The 18548-nt window shown below is 34.3% G+C and overlaps 1 protein-coding gene across 22 annotated transcripts in view; it reads right to left on the reverse strand.

Annotated features, from left to right (window-relative positions):
- DLG1 (discs large MAGUK scaffold protein 1) overlaps positions 1-18548 on the reverse strand; it is a 247770-nt gene that overhangs the window by 103196 nt on the left and 126026 nt on the right. For all 22 annotated transcript variants that reach the window (XM_081073459.1, XM_081073475.1, XM_081073468.1 and 19 more), the window contains 5 exons: positions 13030-13083; positions 11011-11061; positions 8532-8656; positions 7010-7179; positions 5905-6041 (listed from right to left, as the gene is read on the reverse strand). In XM_081073459.1, coding sequence (XP_080929585.1) covers positions 5905-6041; positions 7010-7179; positions 8532-8656; positions 11011-11061; positions 13030-13083 — 537 coding nt within the window. The remainder of the gene's footprint in view (positions 1-5904; positions 6042-7009; positions 7180-8531; positions 8657-11010; positions 11062-13029; positions 13084-18548) is intronic.

Consider the following 18548-nt stretch of genomic DNA (forward strand, 5'->3'; position numbering starts at 1 on the left):
CAGAAAACAGTACTTATCCTTATCACATGCAAATGAGACCCAGTAAGTTATCTGATCAGGCATTAAAGAGAGAAGAGAAAATATACAAGGACTGAGTCCTGGATCACTTCAATGCTGAAGAGGTTAGGGAAAACATGAACCAAAAAGGAGAATGGAAAATGACTAGTAAGGTAAGAGAAATACCAAGATAGAAGATGAGTGTTTGGCAAAATGGAAAAAGTGTTTGAAGGAAGAAGGTGTGTCAAATGCTTGATATGTCAATTAAGATGAGAACTAAGAATTGAATAATTTCAGTGGAATTATGATAACAAAAGCCACACTAACTGATAAATTAGCATAAATTGCGGGTTCCCTACCACTAAAATTGATTCTGGGGAAATCATAAAGGAAAACATAGTCTCCAAGAAATAAAAAAAATAAAAGTGAGAAACCCAGTGGAGAAAGAAGTTTGTTTTGAACTGGTGTGTGTGTGCGCGCACAGGTGATAATCAGGGTGTGTTGGTTGTAGCGTGGGGAAAAGAATGGCAAGTCACAGCTGTTGAGTTAGAGAAAAGTATTTCAAGGTCAGTTCCTTTCTCTTCCCCCATCATTAACTCAAAAATAATCAGTCTATCTCCTTGCTGCAACAATAAGCAGTACTGGACAGTATACAGAACAAAGGAATTGCTTATATGGAATTATAAGTTATTACAAGTAGCTTGGAAAACAGGTATGTTTTTGTTATAATGTTACTGATACCACATGAGATACCACATGAGCCATTAAATTCTTAGGTAAATATCTAATTGAAACTCTTATATCCTGTACATGTTCACCAGAACACACCGCAGGTCTTCCTAGAAGACTTATTTACAATACACCCCACACCCCAAAAGAAAAAGATTTTTAAAAAAAGAAAGAACCCAACTCACCACTACACCAGACCTAATTTTGTGCCTTTTCAGAGTCACTTGAACTTATATGCCCACTAGGCCTTCGCTAGTTGCTTCCTGGCTACTGTTCCTCTCTCTCACCTTGTCTCCTACCATTACCAGCTCTTTTAATCTTTTCTGGAGTAAAGACTGGGCTTGGGCACGGCTGATATGTTCCTCATAGTGAAAGCTGCAATACATCAGAAGCCCATGTCTAACCTGTCTAGATTAGCTCTTCCCCCCACTTCTGGGTTCAGGAAAAGTGCTGTGCAATGAAGTGAGGGAGCTGGCTTCCCTAGAATTTGCCTCGAGGAGCTGATTAACAAATAGACTCTAACTAACAAGAGACAGGGGACTAAAACGGCCAGCAGATAAATCCTGTCTTTTACCTGGATGGCTGGATCTAAGATTTAATGGTTCCACATTACCTGCCTGGAAGTCTGTCCTACATGACAAGCAATCAGCTACATTTTCTTACAACATTATAGCCAGCTCAGAAACATAATACCTGGTATTGGCTTTCCCTCATTCTCTGCCTCACTTTACATTATCATTCACTCTAGCTTCACTGAGATTCTAGCTCCCCTTTATACCTACTTAGCACAGTAGGTTTCCTTCACGTTTTATTTTTCTAGGGAATATGGGCTAAGACAGTTACTGATGAAGACTGGATAAATTGTGGTGTAGTCCCAGAATAGAATATTATTATGTAGAGGTGAAATGAATAAACTTCAGTTCTAGGCAGCAATACGGTTATATAAGTTGCAGTAACAAAATATTTAGTAAAAAGAGTATTAAAATACCACATATAGCAAAAAAATCTTTTTAAAAATTTCAAAACAATACTAAACAAAAATTTCAGGCACATATATCTGATTAAACAATTTTTAAAAAGCAAAGGAATGAGAAACACAAATTGTTGATCTTCTAGTTCTTGGATCGGGTAATGACATTAGTAGTTTGCATTATACTACAAATAATTTAAGTGTAAAAATAAAAATGAAAAATGTTACAAAGGATGACATTGTGTTATGAACCTAAGGATTATAATTAAATAATTTTGTGCATTCAAGCCCTTAACCATTCAACAAAAAAAATATAAGGAAAAAAGAAAATAATGAAAGTGAAAACGAGGGGAGTGCTAGAGGAAATGAAATGGAAAATAAAGATAACACCAAGAATCATTTTTCAGGTTTCCACTAAAGCAAGGCAAGTATTCACTCATTTACATATTTTTGGCACTTAGAAATTCTAGTGTCTGTCAGGAAAGGAAAAAAAAAACGACTATCAAAATGATTTTTAAAGAGATCCAAGGTGGTGAAGTAGATAAACACTATGCCTGCTTTCTTCCATGAAAACACTAAAATAACAACTAAATTACAGAACAATCAACCTGGAGACCATGTGAAGTCTAGCTGAACAGAAGTTTTATAACTAAGGATATAAAGAAGACTGGTAGGAGGGGTGGAGAAGCAAAATGATCTGGCACCAAACCTCCGTGTGGTGGTTGAGAATCAGAAGGGATACCTCAACTGTGGAGTTTTCCTTGGGAGGAGTGAGGGACCCCAACCCCTACACCAGGCACCCCAGCCGGGAGTAGTGGTGCTGGAAAGAAGAGCCTCCATAACATCTGGCTGCAAAAACCAATGGGGTTTCTAAACATCTGGATGGGATGGAAGGCTGTGGGAAACCCAGACATCCTCCTAAAGGGCTTGTGCATAGACTCACTCACTTGCAGTCACTAACCCTGGGCTGTGAGGAGAGATGGTGGTTCAGGGGGCGTCAGAGGCATATGGAAGGTGGAGGGGTACGGAGCTGAATGAGGTGTGTGGCTTCTGGGCGAGGGCTAGAGGACAATTGCCATTTTCCCTGTGTAAGGTCTTCCTCCTGTGCAGCTGGCAGATGGGAACCATCTTTCCTGTGTTGAGCCCTCCCCCACATGGGAATCCGTCCAAGCTCCTCTGGAACCCTTACTGAACCCAATTCCACAAACGCCAAAGCCACTTTCTTGGCAAGCAGCCAGCCCCACCCGTACTGCACTCTTTCTTGGAAAATTACTGGAGTCCGTGGTCCCCAGTTGAGTGGCAATTGGCCTTGGTGTATTCGTATTCTGAGACTTTTATTGAATAGCTTCACTCTCAGCACTGGCACTGAACCAGAATCTACATTATTCTGGTGAATACAACTCTTCCCATTCTAGTGACTCCTTGAGATCTTGCCTCACCTAACTTGTGTACAATACAAGGCTTTCTCAGTGGCTGATCCTTAAGGGATCTTGCAGGTGGGAGCAGGCCTCAGGATGTCCTGGCTTTTTGTGGAGCTATCTGAGGCCCAGTACTGGTGGTAGCTGTCCTTGGTTCACAGCATGGTCTCTCCCATGTGCCTGCAGGTTTAGAACAGGCATTGAACAACCACAGATCACTTTATAGCTCCTACAAGGTAGCCCCCGGACAGTCACAGGCAATGGGTGACCTGGGCCTGCACCAGAGCCGCTCTCAAGGGGCCCCAGAACTAACATACTTGGAAGTTGGCTGTAGACCACAGCAGAGCACCACCCAATTAACCCCACAAGTGACACACACAAAGGGCGGTCTCAACAGGCACCAGAGTGAACTGGGGAAAATCCCACTCAGTGGGGTAAGCCGTCTGCACAGTAGCGTAAGCTGTGAATGAGGCCAAACCTCACTGCCAATCAGCCTGAAGACCAATTCCACTCACTGACATGACAATAGCAATCAAGACTCAACTATAACAGGAAGGCAAACACAAGCCACACAAAGAACATTCCTGCAGCACCCGAAGCAGGTAACCTGGGAACCTACCACAGGACCCCTACTACCTAAGGCCACCCGGCCAAGACTGCGAGACATAGCAGATCTACCTAATACATAGAAACAAACACAGAGTTGCAGCCAAAATGAGGAAACAAAGAAATATGTCCCAAATGAAAGAACAGGAGAAAATTCCAGAAAAGAACTAAACAAAATGGAGGCAAGCAACCTATCAGAGACAGGGTTCAAAACAATGGTTATAAGGATGTTCAAAGAGCTTAGAACTTTAACAAGGAGATAGCAAGCATAAGAAAAGGCATATAAACCATAAAAAAGAATCAATCAGAAGAATACAATAACTAAAATGAAGAATGCACTAGAAGGAATCACCAGCAGACTAGATGAAGCAGAGGATCGAATCAAAGATTTAGAAGAAAACGCTGAAGAAAATACCTAATTGGGACAGAAAAAGAAAAAAAGAATCCAAAAAAATGAGAATAGTTTAAGGGGCCTTTGAAACGACATCTACCATACCAACATCTGCATCATGGGGTACTAGAAAAAGAGAGAGCGAGCAAGGAATTTAAAACTTATTTAAACGAATAATGATGAAAACTTCCCTAACCTGGCAAAAGAAATAGACATACAAGCCCAGAAAGTGCTGAGTGTCCCAAACAAGATGAATACAAACAGGCCTATCCCAAGACACATCATCATTCAAACGCCAAAGGTTCAAGACAAAGACAGAATCCTAAAAGCAGCAAGAGGAAGGCAACTAGTAACTTATAAGGGAGCTCCTGTAACATTTTCAGCTGATTTCTCAATAGAAACTTTGGAGGCCAGAAGGGATACACATGAAATATTCAATATGATGAAAAGCAAGGACCTACAAACAAGGGTATTCTACCAAGCAAGGCTATCATTTTAAATCGAAAAATAGATAAAGGGCTTCACAGACAAGTAAAAGCTAAAGGAGTTCATCACCACCAAACCAGTATTACAAAGATTGTTAGAGGGACTTCTTTAAGATGGAAAAAAAAAATCAAAATTATGAATAAAATGGCAATAGCTAACATATCTATCAACAATTACTTTCAGTATAAATAGATTAAATGTTCCAATCAAAAGACATACGGCTGAATGGGTAAGAGAACAAAACCCTTATACATGCTGCCTACAAGAAACTCACTTCAGATGGAAAGACACACACAGATGAAAAGTAAAGGGATGGAAAAGTTATTTCATGAAAATGGGGGTGGGGGGGAGCTGGGATAGCAAAGCTTATATTATACCAGACAAAAGAGACTCTAAAATAAAAGCTATAACAAGAGACAAAGAAGCCCCCAGTAATCCCACTTCTGGGTATTTATCTAAGAAACCCAAAACACTATTTCGAAGGGACTGTGCATCCCTATGTTAGTTACAGCATTACTTACAAATAGCCACGATATGGAAGCAACCTGGGTGCCCACCAATGGATGAAAAAAGAAGAGGTGGTAAATATATACAAAGGATTGTTACTCAGCCATAAAAATGAATGAAATCTTGCCATCTGCAGCAACATGGATGAACCTAGAGAGTATTGCGCTGAGTGGAGTTAAGTCAGACAGAGAAAGACAACTGCCATATGATTTCACCTGTATGTGGAATCTAATGAACAAACTAAATGAACAAACAAAACAGAAACAGACTCATATTAGATACAGAGAACATTTTAAAGGTTGCCAGGTAGGAGGGGAGTCAGGGGTGTGTGTGAAAAAAGGGAAAGGGATTAAGAAGTACCAATTGGTTGTTAAAAAGTAGTTATGTGGATGTAGGGTACAGCACAAGGAATATAGTCAATAATATTGTAGTAACTATGTTTGGTGTCAGATGGGTACTAAATTTGTTGAGGTGATAGATGGCAGGGGTTTGGGGGCAGGGTGAAAATGGTGAAGGGATTAAGAGTTTGAAACTGGTAGTTACAAAACAGTCATGGGGATGTAAACTAAAGCATAGGGAATATAGTCAATGATATGGTAATAACTATGCATAGTGCCAGGTGGGTACTAGTCAGGGGGATCACTTCTTAAATTATATAATACAAATGTCTAACCACTATGCGGTATAACTGAAATTAATATAAAATTACTTTGAATGTGAAAAAAATTTTACATGGAATTTTAGAATAAAATTTCAATGAAAATAAAAGATTTTTAAAACAATTGATTTCTTATACTTACTGCTAAAAGTTTATCTCCAATCTGAAGTTTACCATCTTTATGTGCTGCACCTCCTTCAATTATTTTGGTTACATAGATGCTATTATCCCCGGGAATATGTTGATTTCCAACCCCTCCAGCAATGCTGAACCCAAGACCTGTTTGGAAAACACTAGTTATAGAATCTCATCAATAAATGTGAACTTAAGTCCAGAAAGAAATGGTTGAAAAACAGAAGGTGATAATTTCATCACACTAATGTTTTTAAAATAGAAAAGAATCTATTTACCTACTTTTAAATTCGTATTTGTTCTGCAACCAGGTAACAATGATAAATATAGGTGTTTCTACAGTTACAAATAAGTTCATTTTTTTCTCTCCCAGGTTAATCTTAAAGTCTCTTTATAGATACATTTGTTAGTTCAAAGACACGTTGTAAAATTTTGTTTCATTTTTGCTTCCATCATAAATGTGCTTCTTACTAACACTTTTAATACTGCTACAAATTTAAAACAATTGAGAAAAAATAATAAAATTGTTTGTGGTGAGAACAGACTTCAGAAATTTGGATACTTTTGTTATTTTTCCAATATTCTATGACTTAGTTTTAAATAAAGCATTACTTTAATTCATAAATCCCATAGCTTCAGTACCAAATTTGTAGCTCTCTATTCCTTTTTTCATTTGTTAGAGTAACACCTCTTCAATGAAGTCACAAATTGGAATCAATATATCTATTCATCCTCAACCCCATCAATGTTTTCTTTTATTTTCCATCAATGTTTTCAAAATTCAGAAATCACATTTTAATAGTCCTTATTGGAGATGGAACTGCTAATGACACACTCATATCTTCTTTTGACTTAGTCTCTGTACCTGCATTTAACATATTTTATGGATTAATGATCACAAATTAATATCCGCATTATCCATGACCTCAAACTATTTAAGCAGAATTCTACTTAAGACAAAAATCAGTAGAAATAGCAGAAATTCTAAAAATTCACATAAATTCTGCAGATTACCAGTATTGGTAATCTTAGAATGTGTGTCATAAATAAATTCATAGGTATCTTTAACTCAGAGATTTCTTACTTAATTGATCTTAGTTTGATTTATTTTATACCTTTAGGACCTTTAATGAGCTTTATTTCCATTATTTTTTCTGATACCGGTTTCCGTCTTTTTACGTATAAGCGTACGATAGACCCTGCTTCTTTCAATGCTTCAACTGCTTTGCTATGTGTTACATCATGGACATCTACTTCATTTACTCGTAATATACAGTCATTGACCCTGAGGGAAAAAAATAAAAAATTTAAATATTCATTTTCACTTTGCCAATTTATTCTTATCCTTTAATTTTTAAGGAAAAGAGAATTATTACTAGAGAAACTATATATGAAGAAACTTCATGTTAATTTACAATGTATCAAATACTCATATAAATTAATACGTTTCCCAATGGACAGCAAAAGAAACAGTGCAAATAATAGATTATACAAAAATATTAAATAATGACAGCTGCAATTTGTATACTTATCACATGTAGGCCTTAAGATATTTTAGAAAAATAGAAAATACTTATTTAGCATTAATCCTATAACAGGTACTTCTTTTAGTACTTAACCCTTACAACAACTTGTAAGGTAGATACATATTTATATCCCTACTTTACAAATGGAGAAACTGAGGCACAAAGAGTTTAAATAACTTTCCCATGCCTCATAGATAATGACTGACACAATTGTGATTCAAAGGTTAAGAAAATTGAAGCTCAGCCTAAATAACTAGCTTAAGGTCATTGAGATAGTAAAACTGAGATTAATTGATTCATCCAAAAAATTTTTTTTGATTGATATCTTAGAGTTAGTACTATAGGTATGTTACTTAGTGAAACAAATGGAACATATTAATTTTCACATAAGCACAGATTAAAGGCTAGTAACAGAATCAGAAAGTAAATGTCTATATTTACATGAGTGGTCAAATTATTAATTTTATATCTAATTTTATTAATATACTACCTGTCATATCCAGTGCAAAGTTTAGAAACTAAAGAACTGCATGAGGTACAAATAGCCATAAAATAAGATGTTCTTAACAGACTATATAGAATCCTTAGTCCTAAAACTTCAGATTGTCGTCATATATTAAAAAAACAACAAACAAGGGAATAAAACAAGTGTTATAATTTATTTATGGCCTAAGGAAACAACGAAGTATGCTGAAGACATCTTCTGAAATGGAACACTAAATTTAAATAAGAGAGCAATGTTATTTTCATCTATTCAATTAAGAAAATATATTTATTTAAAGTTTGCATAATCTTTACTTTGTGGTATGAAATACAATCTCAGATGGTTGTGATCTCCTGTATCTTAAATAAGTTTTTATACATGTTTCCCATCTGGTAAACAAATATAAAACATTCTGTGAATGTATTTGAAAATATAAAGTAAAATTCAATTTCTAAATGAAAGATGGAAATAATGGTTAGAGTACAATTATTCATTCATTACTTGAGCATCTGTCTTATGTTAGTTATTATGATAGTGTTTCTTATTTGTATTTATGCCTCGTTCAGTTTGCCTCAAGAAAAATATACAAAGTAGATTCAGTACTGTAACATAAAGAGCAAAACATACCGCAGTCTTCCATCTTGGGCAGCTGCTCCCCCTGCAATAATTTTGGTAATGAAAATACTTGAGTCATCTCCAATATGTGGGTTGTCCGTACCTCCTGCAATGCTGAAACCAAGCCCTGAATTTCCCTGGGGAGAGAGGGAAAACAATTCAAGACTGAAGAAGAATTGTCTCTATTAGTAAGTTCCTATCATGATAGGACCCAGAAACTACACTAACACAGGGAACAAACACATAAAAGCATATGTGTAGGGCATACGAATATTCTAAACTAAGAAATATAAGGAAAGCTCTTTTTCCTCTACAAAGAATTCAGAGTGAGGTTGAAGAATATGCACTGAATACTTTTGGAGCCCAGCCTGTGGTCCTTTCTTTCGAAGTGTGTGGGACTTGTCCTGGGATTAGTCGCCCTTCTGCAGGTGTCACTACTAGACCTCCTTCCTTTAGACGGCGCCTCACTTATGCCTGGTAAAGCAAATCTCTCCGAAGGGAAAAACACTGAGGTGACCTTCTGCTGCTATTATTTCTGAGCAGGTAAAAACAATATATTATTTCAGTCTTTTATACAGGGGGTAGGAGTGGTGCTTTTCTTCTAACTTTGCCATCAGCTTATTTTAAAATGACCAAATCTTATGTGCTAAGTAACAGCTGACATTATCCTTGACTTATTTAACCAAGATATCTGACTAGCAAAAGTTATTTTTAATACTGAAAGCCCAACCTGAGAACTTAACCTTGTTCAGTTTTCTTGACAGCAAAGACAATTTGGCAAAGCAGCACTACTTTTTGCTTGTTTCAACTACTTTTGCACCAACCTAATACATACTAGATTTATGAATAATATTTTCTTTGAAGAAAGTGTTCTATTACTACAAAAAGTCTTTAAGGACAATTATTCTAAGCAATGGTATTAAAAAACATTTATTTTGCAATGTTCTAACTCTGGCTTTCAGGCAATTCAAATAAGCGAATATATCTGGACCTATTATTTAACTGTTAGTATTAAATAGTTTAAACATTCACTCTACTATATGATATGTCCTAAAATTCTATTTTAATTAAAAAAATTTTTCAGTCTAAACTCTTGAAGAGTGACTAGTCTCAATAATAATATCAATAGGTTGTGAAAAGTTACCAAGTTCTTTCTTTTTTATTTGCTTTTAAAAAAATTAAGATACAACTTACATATAACATTGCTTAGTTTAAGGTGTACAATGCTTTAGCTAACACCTCTATTAGTCACATAATTATCATTTTTTTGTAGTGATTAACATTTAAGATCTAGTCTCTTAGTAATTTTGAAGTATATAATACATTCTTGTTGACTATAATCACTAGGTGGTATATTAGATCTCAGGAAATTATTCATCTTCCAGTTGCAAGTCTGTACCCTTTAACATCATTTCCTCATTTCCCGGGACACTCAAGTTCTGTAATCAGTGAAAATATAATGTACAGTCCTGACTAAAAGAATTTAAAAGGTACCAGGAAAGGATGAAAAATGAAGATGAAAGGTTAGAATTGTATGTCAATTATCTCAATAAAGGTGAAAAAAAAGAAAACCCAAACAACACAATACCATGTTGAAATTGTACAATACATTAATATTGTGTGCACTAGAACATTTCTCAGTCATTGGACAGGCGATCCAAATTCAGGTAGTAGGCAAGAAATATCTATTATACATGTAAAAGACTTTCTAAAGTCTATTTTTACTCAGAGTCTATTCTGGCTTCAAACATAAGCAAATCTAATCATATAAGATTTTAGTCTTAAATATATAGCTACTCAGTTACTCAGGAAATTTACTTGTATGGAACACTTCATTTCCCAAACATGCCGGTCAGAAAAAGTATTTTTACTAAATAATACATAACATCAGTTGAATGCAGATATTCCTAAGGGGAAAACATAACAAGAAAATTTACACATCTGAGCTGTATTCTCATTTTCTGACTTGGGGAATGCAGAAATATGGTTACTATTTTGCTAGAAAAGAATACTGATACAATGACCAGGTTATTGAAACACTAAATACTTATTTAAAATAAATAACATTTTATTATAGGAAAAATAAATAGAAAAATAAAAATTAAATTAAAAACTGAGAAAAATCTGAGAAATTATCAGTCCAGAGGAGCTTAAGGAATCATGATAACTAATGTAAGATATTAACAATAGGCAAAACTGACTCCAGAGTAAAAGAGAACTCTATATAATTTTTCTATAAATCCAAAACTATTTTAAATACAAAGTTTATGTTTTTAAAAAGGTTATTAAAGAAAAGCAACATGTTCTGAAAATACTATGGCTAATTTTATGATATATGGACTTATAAAAGAAACAAATGTAGTATTACAAGGTTCCATTTTTGAATGATCTATTCCCTTGGATTCTATATGAAAGAGCAGTACTGTATATTTAAATAGTTCTTCAAAGCAACAGATTTATGCATAAAAACAAGATAATTAATAGTTTTTACCCTTTCAAGTGTGATTTCTTCATATTCATAATCTGCATCAGTACCATTAACCTAATGGGGGGAAAAAGAAGTGGCATAGAAATTTAGAGTGTAAAATTTGAAATGGCATGACACTTTTTACATGATTAATGAAAACCTGTTAAATGTGATAGGAACTAAATATAGGTTCATTTTAATAATTTTAGAGAATTTTTTCAAGGAATGGAAGAGTACAACGTGATTAATGAGTTAATATTCATGGTATTATGACTTTCAAAGATATAGAAAGGGTACATCCAGCTTTTAATATTATTGAACTCTTGACTCTTTTCTCTGCCTTGATCCACACATCTTAAATGAGTTGCCAATTCTTACTGATTTGAATACTTCAATTTTTCTGAAAATCATCACTTCATTCTCATTTCTATTACTGTGGTTCACACTTTTGTTAATCTCCTCTGGACTACTGCCAATGTAATCTACCCAATCTCTTAGATTAGTATTCTCCACCGCCCAAATCATTCCAATGTGTTTTACGCAGATAGATCTTTGGGAGCCCATGTTTAATAACGTATTTCCTCCAAAATTTTCAGAAACTCTTATACAAGGCTCTGTATGAACTGATCCCAATCTATTACGTAGCTTCATTCTTAACATACATATTTTACCTATTAATGAGCCTTATATGCCATCAAGTTTGAATGATATGTTCCTTCCTTTACATATCCATCAAGTTCCTACCTCTGCATCTGTTCTTTAGTGCTTCCTCTGTCACATGTTTCACTTATATATGTCATATCCAAATTTGGTTCACCATTCAAGTTCTTGCTCACATCTTACAGACCAAGCATTTCCTCTTGATCCTTCCAATTTATTCCCTATTCCCTCCTGGAGGAAGTAATTCCCACAGTGAGGGTTCACTGGTGAAGGGTGAGTAGTCCTTGGAATCAGATTAACGGGTTCAAATCATTGCTTTAACATTTCTGGTGACATGAGGGTGGGTTAATACTCAAATCTAATAAATCAAATAGGGATTGTGATAAACTGAATTTCTCTAGATGTCTCCCATCTTCTATCCTACATGTTCTTTTGCAATATGATTAAACCATCCTATCATCAAGAGATGTTGAAAGGGTTTTAATATCAAAATAATTACCAAAACTCTGCCATAAGTGAACAAAGAGAACAAGGGAGAAAAACATGTGAAGAATATACTGACAAATGTACAAATAAAATTTTACTCGATTAAGTATGAAATCAGTGTGAAAGCTAACAATAACTGAAAAGAATCAGAAAAAAAAGTGCAGAAAAGCATTTTTGGTTTAAGTATTATTTGAAGTTTTCCAAAACCCCCAAATATCTGATACATCCATATTCATATAAATACAAAAAAATACAGCCAAATAAAATGTTTTAAAGTATAGCCGACAACAAATTACAGTTCAAAAATGGAAGGAAAGGTTTTTATAGCTTATAAAATTATGTGTCATTAGATTAAAAAATATATGGGCACTACTTCAACATAAACAAGTCCAAAGACATTTTCTTTTGGGATGAAAAATGTTAGATGAGATTCTGCTGTTCTGGCTATTTATCTTTAAGGGAAAGAGGACTTTTTAACAAAGTAAGTTTAGAGAGAAGCACCAATCATTTTAAAGTTACAAAGTTATAACTAATTATGTAATGTGTAAATATACCCATCAACTTGGTTATTCAATTAAACTTCTAAAATGACTCTGTCAATATATGGCATTGTGTTAGTTGACCATTGGTCAGAAATAGCCTTTAGTAAAAATTAATCATTTTAATTTAAAAATAAAACCATAAATTTCTATTTCAACATTTTTGCTTTGCATCAGAATAGGGAATAGAAATAACCAAAAAAGGAAAGTACTGCTTCATTTACTTTTAATAACTGCAGCTCAGTGATATAACATCATAAATATATTAAAGAAATAACGCTGTGATCTTTATATCTCTTATCGACAACTGAAAAGGAAAAGCAATATCATTTAAATATGGGGACGAAATGGAACTTACATAAGTTGGTGTTTCCAAGCTATCTGTGTTGACCAGTATTGGAGGAGGATTTGCCTTAAAGAAAGAATTGTAAATGTGTTAGCTTCAGGAAAACTGAGACATTATATATTAATGTTCACAAATGTTAGAAGGATATGAAAGATATACTGTTTCTTAATAAATTTATAAGAGCTTTGTATATGTTAAACAATGAACCCAGTTTCCAGCATCAAATGGAAAGAATTAAGTATAAGTAGTTAAATTAGATTTGCTTCAGAGAAATAGTTATTTGTGCTAAAAGTCAGTTTTCTTAAGTTTTACAAAGAAGTTCACCAGTCTTCTCAAAAAATTCACAAACATTCTTTAGTATAACAAAACAACTCTTCCCCGAATTACTTAGAATCATTAGCTTTTCTGTTCCCAAGGATCCCATGAAGATTCCAATAATTTTGTCAGCCAGAAAAAAAACTTCTTCCCCATACTGAATTGAATTGTGTTTGAACATGAAAAGACGTCTGTCATGTAAAGAAATCAATCACAAACTTTTAGAAAACTGGAAACCCATTTTAATGTAGAAGCCCCCAATTATTTTCAGCTGCAATTATTGCTTTCCAACTGTTATTCTAGACCAGTCACAGAATAACAATGGTCAAAAAAAATTGACTGAAAAACGCCTGGTTTTAACCATGTTTTCTATTTAAGTTGGAAAGTGATTATTAGGTGGGGGGGATAAAATTTAAAGAACAACATATAATTAATATCAAATGACAGAACATATCAGGAACATACCAGAAAACTGATGTGATTCCCCTCAAAATTACCTTTGTTTTGCATATTTAAAAGTATAAATATACCAAATGACATTTTCATAAAATAAAAAAGATGACTGCTTTTTAAACAAATTTTATGCAATATATTTATAAACATTAATAGTTCTACTCCAGTTAATAAAGAACTACACATAAAAACTGTATGAAACAAATATTATATACAGAATGACCATTTTCTTCCAAGTGTATGGGCTTTCTAAAAAAATAAATATTCAAACGTTTTACATTTTTTCCAACAAAGTACTAGATATGGGTTATCATATGATAAAATGCTAAAGACCACACAGTTTCATTGGTAAATAATTATACAGCATACACTTGGGCTCCATGAAGCAACGGGTTAAAAATGAGTAGCTACTACTTTGCTATATGTAATCATGACATTGACTTTAATGATACTCGAGCCCTATCTCGAGTATCATAGTCTATCTGTGAATGATTAAATGAAAACCAAATCTAATAGGTAAAAATATTATTTGTCAGACTGCTACTTAAGCAAAGCAAGTCAATTTATGGACATATGAGATTTTACGAATATTTGAAATTATTAATTTCCCAATGACCTTTTGAGGTTCCTCAAATTGATAATATTTCACTTTATTAAAAAAATTACTGGTACAACTTCACCTTGTTTTGCTTAAGCAATTACAGAAGAGGGCAAGAAAGAATAGGGCTATTTAAAGTTACAAAAGAAGTTAACACTCTTTAAAAATTATGGCAAGAAAGCCATTTGGTTCCCTCTGCCCATTTATTACCAAACATACAGTGGAAAAAGTTGGTTTTTATCAATATCTAACTTACACCAAAATTATCACAAGGCTAGCTGCTCACGAACACGAACTCATCATCATTGTGCACAAGTTCACCTTTGATTCTAGTCGTATTTAAAAAGTCTATCTGATATTGAAATATATACAAACAAAATGATATAGTGTTATATTTATTTCAAAACAAAACAATGGGAGGAGGTAAAAGTAGAAGGGACTATAGAGTATACGTGAGTACATGTGAGCTGATGATTGTTGTAGGCGGGTGAGTAGCATACAAGGGGGTGCACTACACTACTCTCTGTATTTGAGTACTTTGGAAATCTTTCATAATAAAAAGTAAAACAAAACCTAGATTCAATCAAGTGCTTAGTTTATAAGAAGTTAATAACTAAGGCAGTTGTGAAATACTATAGACTTGCTACTAAAATATTAGAATTCACACCATAAAATTGATTTCAATTTTAAAGTTCAGTTCAGAATAAATTACACAGATTAGTGAAAATAATTTGTAACTTTGACTTAAAGAACATCATTAGATAATACATGTACAATAAGTTTATTTGTAGATGTGTCTTAGAATTAATATGAGTGAACAATCGTACTTGAAGGAAAACCATAGGAATAAAGAACTTGAAATTGGACAAAAACCACAAATGTTCATTTAGAGGATTAAGCAAGAATTTTAACCAAAAGTAACACCAGAATAAGAAAACCCAGCATTCTGAAAAGACACATCACAAAATATGATCTAAAATAAAAGCCTATATAAATAAAGCTCAGGAGGTATGATTTGATTGCCTCAAGTTTAGCCACCTAAAATAATGATAAAAATATTTAAGACTATGTTAGCAGGTGGAGAATTAAAACATTTATCTTGGAATAAATTATACCCTTACTTACTAACTTGAGATTTTCTAAATTCCTGTATTATAAAATACAGAAATGATATCTGACAATGTAGTATTCTATAGCTCTTCAATTTGGAGAAGGAGGGAATAGAAGTGAACAGGGGAAACACAATTTGAATGGGCTTGGAAGGTATGTTATACAACTCAGAAAGATACAATGCCCTAGGCCCTAGCACCAAAGCTAAAGGACAGGCTACTTCTGATGGAAGAGATATAAATTTGGCCACAAAAAAGTACATACTTTTCAGACTTAAATATAAGACCCGAAATCATAAAACTCCCAGAAGAAAATATAGGAAGTAAACTCTCAGACAGTACCCTTAGTAATAATTCCCCTGAAATATCCCCTTGGGCAAGGGAAACAAAAAAAAAAAAAAAAAATAAACAAATGGGACTACATCAAACTAAAAAGTTTTTGTGCAACAAAGGAAACCATCAGCAAAACAAAAAGACATCTTACTGAATGGGAGAAGGTATTTGTCAGTGATACATCTGATAAGGGGTAAATATCCAAAATTTATTAAAAAACATTTATACAATAAAGTATTACTCTGCTGTAAAAAAGAATGAAATCTTACCATTTGCAACAATATGGATGGACCTAGAGGATATTATGCTAAGTGAAATAAATCAGACTAAGAAAGATAAATATCACATGATCTCACTTATACAAGGAATCCAAAGAACAGAATAAATAAGCAAACAAAACAAAGATTAGGAGATACATAGAAAAAACTGATGGTTGCTAGATGGAAGGGGGTTGGGGAATGAGGGGGAAGGTGAAGGGATTAGAAAGTACAAATTGGTAGTCACAAAATAGTCATGGGGATGTGAAATACAGTATGAGGAATACAATCAATAATGTTGTGAAGATTACGTAGGGTGTCAGATGAGTACTGGATTTATCGTGAGAATCACTTCATAGATTGTGTAGATGGCTGACCACTGTGCTGTACACCTGAAGCTGACACAGAATGATACTGAATTTCAACTATAATTAAATACGTATATACGATATGAGGTGTGATCCAACAATATGGTGAACGTTTACATTTTAAAAATTCATTACAGGGAAAGACACATTGCCATTGCTCCCCCTCAAAATACTTACCCTCGCTTCGAACACACTTATCCCATCGTCCTTGCCACTTTCTGAAGCAGTTCTGGAAGTCCTCTTTCGTGAATGTCTTTAGTTACGCTGTCATGGCTGCCTCAATGTCTTGAATCATTTTGACTTTGGGGAAAAGCCAGAAGTTGCGCGGTGCCATATCCATTGAACAAGGTGGATGAGGACACACTGTAATGTTTTTATTTACCAGAAGTTGCCATATACTAAAAGTGATGTTGACACAGGGCGTTGTCATGATGATTTATGGCACACTTTAAAACACACCTCTCAACCGTAGCTCTCACCCGACTGACTGCACTGAACAAGTTGAAACTTATCACATCCTGTTACCAAGGTTCCATTCGCCGTTTGCGTATTGAAGATCCCTGCCTTTCCACTGGATGGCACTCGGCAGTAGCATTCACAGTATTTTTTTTATCTCAACGGAACAAAAGGCTCCGTGTCACACACTGCTTCTAGTATAAGCCAATTTCTTTCAAATAAAAACATTACATTGTGTCCTCATGCATCTTATACAATGGATCTGGCACCGTGCGACTTCTGGCACTTCTGCAAACTCAAAATGACCATGAAAGTAAACGTTTGGAGTTGATTCAGGACATCGAGGCAGCCACAACAGAGCAACTAAAGACACTTACAAAAGAGGACTTCCAGAACTGCTTCAGAAAGTGGCAAGAATGATGGGATAAGTGTGTTCAAAGCGAGGAGGAGTATTTTGAGGGGGATTAATGGCAATGTGTCTTTTACTGTAATATTTTTTAATTTAAGCAGTCACCTTAGTTTTTTTTTTATCATACCGCATATATATATATATATATACATATATATATGGTCATAGGATGTAAAGTACAGCACAGCAAATATAATCAATGGTGTTATGGCTATGTACGATGTCAGATGGGTAGTAGACTTGGAGGGTGGTTATCACTTTGTGAGGGATGTTAATGTCTAATGCTTATGTTGCTTTGTACCCCTAAAACTAATTTTTTAAAAAAAAATCCATACTTTCAGATAGCTGAGGCAAACAGCACTAAAATAAAAAACAGTAACAACTATGGCTAGTGTAAGACATTGGGACCCATAAACAGGACTGTGGGTAGGAGAACAGGTACCATGGAATTATCAGTTTTGCTTAGGAGGAAATCAAACAGCAAGACTTGAAAAGAATCTCTGTGAAAGCTATTTCAAATTTTAAAAAACCTTTCCCTGCATGTTGCTTCAAGTGTCACTTATCAAAAGACCTGGTTTCCATGTCTCCCTCTACCATTCAGTAACTCTTGACTACTTAGGTAAGTCATACATGTTACTGAAACTCATTTTCTCCATCTATAAAGAGACAAGAACACATGCCTTTACACACGAGAACTGTATGAGGATGCAATGATGTAATATAAAAGAAAATACATTGTAAATCATAGAAACCTACTGTATTATTATTTACTAACAATATATATATATATATATCATTGTGTATGTTTCAACTTGGACAATAACAATGTCGTACAATTCATTTAGAGATGGGGGGAAGGGATGTGTGTTATAAAGAGGCAGGGATATTCCAGAAAAAAACTAAGAAACCCCTAAAGAATTTGACCCAAATATCAATAACAAGACTTAAGAAACGTAATTTTGTTCACCCAACTTTTACTATTGTATTTCATTAACAAAGGCCCTAAGAGGGACTGCTGTTACAAACACATTGCAGCTTCCTTACACAATTTCAAAGGACAATATCTAATTTTTAAAAATTGTGTTAAAAGAATTCTAAGATCCAGTTATTTAAAAATAGGCCAAAATTAGGTTAAAAAAATGCTTTTATGCTGTACACTGTATTTTTCCTTTTTAGCAGTTGTCAAATTTCATTATATTATTTGTTTAATGTCTTTTTATTCCCTAGTAAATT

This window comes from Rhinolophus hipposideros (assembly GCF_964194185.1).
Source record: "Rhinolophus hipposideros genome assembly, chromosome: 2".
Taxonomy (NCBI): domain Eukaryota; kingdom Metazoa; phylum Chordata; class Mammalia; order Chiroptera; family Rhinolophidae; genus Rhinolophus; species Rhinolophus hipposideros.